This window comes from Varroa jacobsoni, unplaced genomic scaffold (genome assembly GCF_002532875.2).
Source record: "Varroa jacobsoni isolate VJ856 unplaced genomic scaffold, vjacob_1.0 scaffold_322, whole genome shotgun sequence".
Lineage (NCBI taxonomy): Eukaryota > Metazoa > Arthropoda > Arachnida > Mesostigmata > Varroidae > Varroa > Varroa jacobsoni.
In genome coordinates, this window is record NW_019213224.1 from 20076 (window position 1) to 26844 (window position 6769).

A 6769-nucleotide genomic window follows, 5' to 3' on the forward strand; every position below is an offset into this window, starting at 1 on the left:
AGTGAAATGTTGATAACAAAAAAAGTAACGATGTTGTAAAAGCCTGATTGCGCCGTGAAAAGATCCTTGATTTGGTAAACGAAACGACTACCTTATCATAATTTTTCTCAAATTCGTCATGTCTGCTGCTCCTTTCCATTGGTAGTTGTCCTACGTCCGGTTCGGCATTCCTGCTTTGGGCCTTTTGATCATTTTTTCTGCGGCCTCGATGTTCTCCATTTTGGCCATAACGATCATGGCCTCCTGAAACCTTTTGCAAACACGCACATTAAATGAAACGAAAAATTTTATTGCGTTTTCCTCTAGGAAGATAGCATGCGCAACTAGACATGACGTTCTATCGAGGCTTTCATTGTTGTATGTATTCACATAGAAATGTATGTATAAACGTATGAACGGCTCCGTAGATTCATGTTTCAATTTCCTTATCAGACCTTATCATAAATTATTTCCTTATCATAAATTCCTTATCAGACCTTCTGGAACATATTCGAATCTTCCGTGACTTGGTCGCCTCTTAAATATATTACTATTTTCTATGTATTCTTCGCCGAGTAAACGGCGTCGGTCGAAGTTGCCATTAAATATTTATATACGAAACTTAGATTAGAAGATGCTGATTAATTGATGGGGGTTCAACACTCGAAGCAGGTCTACATATGGAAATACAATCCTTCAGTGATGTCAATCCAATAGATCCCAATAGGGTCAAAACGAATCGAGCGTCACTATTGCGCACCTGAAGGTTTCCGAATTTCTTTTGCATGACCTGTGCAGATTTCAATACCGGAATCCTTGTCCTTATTTTAGTAAAGTCTGTCAGCGCCTGCTTTTCGTTCCTCACACGAAGATTGCTAAGCTTGTCGGCATCTGTTGCCATTTCAGCCTCTGCTGAGCGTTGCGCACCTCGGCCAGAAGTTTGGATTCCTATTGCAGTGATCATAGGTTGACTGGCTCTGGCAGATTCGTCTAAGCGTATCATCGTTGAATGTATGTTGTGCAAAAAATCTTTTCCCGGTCGAAGCATCACGGCCAGAATGGCTGCTTTTGCTAAGGTGTCATTCTGAAGTGGAACGGGAAGTCTGTCCGCATTTACTTTACTGCGTGGATGCCATTCGGCAAACGATCCGGGACGCCTTCTCGAAATACTCAAATGCTTGAACCGTGTGTTGTTGTAGGGTTTCACTGATGCCGTGGAGTGAAATAGTGACGAAGGAAATCTTTTATTTTTTACCATTTCAGGACGGTCGTTCGTAGATTTGGCAGCCTCTGGGACTGAATTGCCTTTTCGGCTTTTTTGTGTAGTAGGCCTTTGCGTCGTGCTTAAAGGTCGGTGAGGCATTCCGAAAAAATCTGGATCGGTCTGCTTGAACCGGAACCAGCCTGTGGCACAACAAGGGTGGAGATCAAAGTTTAAGTTGTTGAAATCTGATTGTGTGGGAAATAGAGATCAGTAGCAGGTTTTACTTAATGGGTTAGTGCGTCTAATTTGAAAATCGTATATGTGTAAAATCTTATAGAACAAGTGATCGTTTTTAAAACGGCGTTATGCTTTCTAGGTCCCGATAGGACAGCGAATGGCATATCAAATAGAGTTTCTTACTTTTTACGTTTTATGATCATTTGAAAGCAGACGCCTTTTAAGATGATTGACGGATTGGGTTTTCTAGGCATTCTCATGCGTTATGCCGTAGTAGAACGTGTATGTTTACGCTGATCAAGTACGTGCCTGCGCATTATTTAAATACTGTAGTACCATATTGTTCAGTACGTTCCGTTTTAAAAATATCTCACTCTATAGAGGTCGGGCATTACGTGACTCTATTTGATTGTATAGATTAATCTGGAAGAAATTAATAGTCAGTTTTCATCTAAGTTAAGTTACGATACTTCCGTAATGTGCGATAGCCGTTAACATCTTTATGATTCTACCACGTTATATTTAGTTAAATAATCATTATACATTTCTTAGCACAATATTGTGAATTTGGTACAGACAATCAAGCAGGTCTAAAACCTATCTAGCGACTAATAAATTGCCAAACACAATAACAATGGCAACTGAATACGCAAAACCACTTGTCTCGTGTCTCTGACGCATAAGGCGTTGCGCACAGAAGCAACTTACCAACTGAAGCTGTACCGTGCCCTGTAGTTCTCTGCTGGCCCTCGAGGATGCCTTTTGTGCTCACCTGCTTAGGGCTTTCATATGTATTCCACGCAATTGCCCTTCGTCCTAGAGTTCCATGTTGTCTTAAAGTGCTTCCTCTTTGGTGGTGTCGAAGCATTAGTGCTGGATGCCCCGAAAGCAACGCTTGTCCAGAAAGCACACTATTATTCGTATTCTTTTGCTGGGTGACAGCTGTGTTTAGACCAGTCTTACCGTTATAGGTCGCGATGTCTGCTGGTGGCTTCCAGGTTCGCCAGAAGGCGTCTTCTGAGAATTCAACATGGTTCTCTTCCTTAGCGGTCCTGGGCACTATGGGTGGTGACCTGAGACCTTCTACGGTTGGCACCATACGACGTGAGACGAATTTTGGCAATGCATGGCAAGAAAGGCATTTATTTTTTTTGTCAGTATTATGTCAACTAGGAAGAATTGCCTAGGCGTAAATGAAACATAAAGATTTCCGAGTTCTACGTCCGATACCTGCTTTTAAGCATTGCTTCGAACGATCAGTTCCCTTCCTAACCCAGCATATAATACAGTTGGATGAGGTATGCTGGGACGTACATTTACAGTCCTTGAAGAAATCTTTGCTTTTTAAATGATACAGTCCGGGAGCTACTGACAATAATTATTGATTCACGATTGATTAGCTGAGCCAAGTACACTATATAATAGCACATGGAGTCTACTGGCGTTCCAATAAACTACGGTTTAGAAGACACTCTTTCTTTGCAGTATATTCACACGATCTCCTACTGGGCTATTTTATTAATTGATTGATTAAATCTTGCTGACATGGCTATTTAAATATCAGTCTTCAAAATTAAATCTTTTTTTCTGTTGAAATGCATTTTGGACACGACTGAGCACCGCCAGATCATGGTCTACCAAATTTGGATCGGGGAGTTTGGGACCAGGGATGGGAAGTTTCGTTTCTCCAAGACCACTAATTCTTAACCCCGATTCATACGGCACTCCAACCGTATCACCCTTCACCTACTACAGACACGTAGGTAAACACTAAAAAACAATATACGTGCATTTCAAACTATAGCTAAAAAGCTAATCGATGGAGAAATACTACGAAACAACGGTAATTGTGTGCAACTAATGCATACGCGTACCTTCTACGAGAATAGATGTGTCCGTGAGCCTGTCCTTTTCCGCCTTTGTTGATCTGACTGCCGCTGAACCAGCCACGGCAGTGCTTAAATGACCGTACTTAATAGGAGGATACACAATGTCGTTAATGCCATCATAAGAAAGAAAGGAGTTGGGGAAACGCAAAGCTTGTACTCCCGCATCCGATGAATGCACAGCGCTGCCCTCGGAGAAGCCGGTTTCAGGCTGCATCGTACTTGAATTCGCAGCTGGGCATGTACTTTCGAGCGTTGAAACTCTCGGTATCTTTTTCCAGGTATCATTGCGATCAACTTTATCTCTCGCTTTCTGCCATGGCAACCTCTGTAAACTAGCGACTCGAGTTCCAAACTCGCCAGTCTCTCCGGGAACCCGATGAAGAAGTTCGTCACTGGTGAGGTTCACGTTCCCCTGCAACGATGCAGTTCAAGTCTGATTAGCCAACGGCGTGAAACGGACCCAACCTGAAGGTGTTTGATAATTAGCAGTGTGAAGATGGCGCCAATAGATACCGCGGCCAAAAACTTACCTGCCATCCCCAGGGGCAAATAACTGGATGTTTAGTTGACGTTGTTGTAGACGCTGTCAATGTCAAGACTTCTAAGTCCTTTTCAGATGGATGGTGCTTGTTTGGATCGCGTCGACGGTTTGCTATTAGTCGAGCAGCATGACCTGTAAGTTTTCTGTGTTGAGGTCGTGGGGGTCGTGTTATGCCATGACGGGGGTATTTGGGTAACCAACGATTGTCTAATTTCTTGAAGTCGTGTAATATATGGTGTGATAGGGAGGGTGAGGCAGGTCTTCGTGAAGTCCGATATGCCGGTGAAGGCACGAGCCGATACACAGGTCTGCGAGGCCGTTCATTTTCTTCCTGTGACCTGCTTGGGGCATTTTCCGTGTCACTTTCCGGAACCTTAGCAGATTGTTTTCTTGGAGCTTGCGCTGCTCGTTGAGCAGCATGTTGTAGAGGATGTCTTGTTCCTTGGAGAACTGCATGTTGAGTAACACGCTTTTCATTCGATAGTGGCTGTCCTTTGGTTAACAACAGCAGCGAGCTTTTATTATAAGGAAGGAATGATTCGTATACAGAAATAACAGCTCGGGGATTTCGCCGATTCACTGCTCTCGATAAAGGACGACGTATCGGGCGCAGTGTAGGTGACAAGTCATGCATTCGATGTCTGCTGTCCAACCGCGCCTGGTTTATTTCGGGGATTTTTCTCGCTTGCTGATCGTCACTACCAAAAGGTGGATAAAGCGGTGGAACCAAGTTGGATCTACCATAATAACGTGTTTGTTGAACGGTTTTATATGGATATTGCTGGTTTTTTTTTGAGAGTTTGTATTTAAGAGAATCATTAGCATTATGTAGCTTGTGCATTCTCTGCCTGTTTTCTCCATTTACATTTACTCTGTTACCTCTGTCATAGGGTTCTTCATCCAGTTCGTATCTTTCGTTACGTGTAGCTCTGTAATATGCTTTAGGTTCATAGGCCGACTCCTTTTTCGAACAGCGGCCTTTGTCTCGAGTTAGTTCTAGTTCATTGAGGTGTCGTGCGCTTAGATCCGTCGTTTTTTTAGCTCCGTACGCAGTGTCGACCTCACCCAGTTGAAGATTTTTTTCGTTGTCCAGATCAGAACGATATCTCATGAGAACGTCCTCCACATCATTTCGTTTACTTTTGTCTTCGTCACCGGTGCCTGGCCTCGACGAATCATCCCCATTCAAGCTAAGCTGATTATCATGCGACTTATAAGGCTCACGATTTACCGGTCCTGTTTTGGTTGTATCGTCGTTTCTTACGGCACTTCTCTCCGGACGTTCTCTACTATCGCGATTTCGGTCGATTGCCTGTTCCTCTTTCCGTACCCAGTATCCGTACTGATTCCCTTCTTTTGCTCCACGAGCCTGTAGAGGCTTGTTTCTCGTATGCAGTTTTTTATAGGAATGAGGCTTATCCTCGTAGTCGTAATCGCGCTTGCCTGCTAGTCTGTAAGCCTCGGTGCTGTCAACCCGCGAGCTGTCTCTGGCAGCGCCGTCAGTATCATGGCCACCATAATCTTTTGCTGGACGCTCCCTTGACTGCGATTCCGTATCGTCGGTGTATTCAGAGGACGCAAAATTTTGAGTCACCCGACGTTCGCGGCTGTCTTCGCGTTCTAAACAGAGTGAAAGCAGAGCAGTTAAAAAAGGCGAGATTGCATTTATGATCTGATCGATGTATGGATTATAAGTTGGATTTTCATAACATTTTGAATGAGAACACGTGCGTGAATAATAGAACCATTAAATGTCAGAAAAAAAATTGATAGTCGATAAATCATTTGGTTATGAAAGTGTTTGGATGTAAAGAATTTCCTAATGTATACTTCCTCTAATGATCCACTTTCCAATGATCCCTATGTAACAAGTTGTTTATGTTGTGAATTACTCTAAAGGTTTCAGTAAGCATCGTAAAAATTTAAAAAAGGCTGTGCTACGGTTATTTGTTGGTAAATTATCATGCGTGTATATAAACCCATCTTTTAGTCTCATTCTTCTTTTTCTGGAACATGTAAGCAAAACCCAATTGCCGTGTAAATTTTTTACAACGTGCCAATTGGGAAAACTTGTTCGCAAAAAAAAGTTTTTGTGCGTGTTTGGACAAGGCCAACTTTATTATTTTTAGTTTTAGTTAGGACAGATTAGCTTATTTAATAAGGAGAACAAATCACCTGAATAAGCTCAAATGGGATTGGTTTCATTGTAATCAATGGGATTATTAAAATATCGTAAGATGCCTTATTTGCCTGGAAAATTGGTTCTTTAAAAGCCTTGCATATATATTGCTTTATAATGTTGTCAAACTAAAGTTTGTCAATCATACTTGGATTCATACCTGCTTGAAAGAGCTTTTGCTTAATAGTTATGAGTGAATCCGTAGCGGTGTAAACTCATAATAGCTAGCCTCAAACAGGCAAAGCACGCGTCTACAAGCATCTTTACTAGTAACTTTATTTTTCGCCACTAGTAGAAGTAAGTAACTACTCTATGACCATAAAGTAGTATCGTATGACAAAGGGCACAGTAAGGTATCGTTATATCACCTACTGTTACCTATGTTAGAATGGATCAAGGCAATACCGGATATAACGCCCGAAACATCTTATAAATTAACTTAATTATTTGAGTCATTACATTAGAAGAGGTATACGTATATGAGGTGTAAATATATCAAAGATCATAACGTGTTTGATAATTTCTTGATCATTCTCGTAACAATAAGCCAAATGTTACTGACCACTTGTAAATTCTGACCATTTTTAAAATCACCGCTTTCAATGCTGAAGAATTGGTGCATTCTATACCGTCTGTCTAAGACTCTAGATAGATACCTCACCTTTGATAAAGTAGCAAGAATCGTCCTTTAATTAAGCCTAGTCGAAGAAATAACCTTAATTTTACGAAAAACTTCGTAA

The 6769-nt window shown here is 41.8% G+C and overlaps 1 protein-coding gene across 4 annotated transcripts in view; it reads right to left on the minus strand.

The window, feature by feature from the left end:
• The window catches only part of LOC111259339 (uncharacterized), a 14878-nt gene that overhangs the window by 6838 nt on the left and 1271 nt on the right, over nucleotides 1–6769 (minus strand). For 3 of the 4 annotated variants that reach the window (XR_015310549.1, XR_015310550.1, XM_022831284.2), the window contains exons 2-6: nucleotides 3840–5470; nucleotides 3295–3721; nucleotides 2129–2503; nucleotides 740–1383; nucleotides 92–250 (exon numbers count right to left, since the gene is read on the minus strand). Coding sequence is in view for 2 of the 4 variants with exons in the window: in XM_022831284.2 (XP_022687019.2) it covers nucleotides 92–250; nucleotides 740–1383; nucleotides 2129–2503; nucleotides 3295–3721; nucleotides 3840–5470 (3236 nt within the window). In the remaining 2 variants the exon portion in view is untranslated. The remainder of the gene's footprint in view (nucleotides 1–91; nucleotides 251–739; nucleotides 1384–2128; nucleotides 2504–3294; nucleotides 3722–3839; nucleotides 5471–6769) is intronic. The other variant, XM_086967858.1, reaches the window with a different exon arrangement.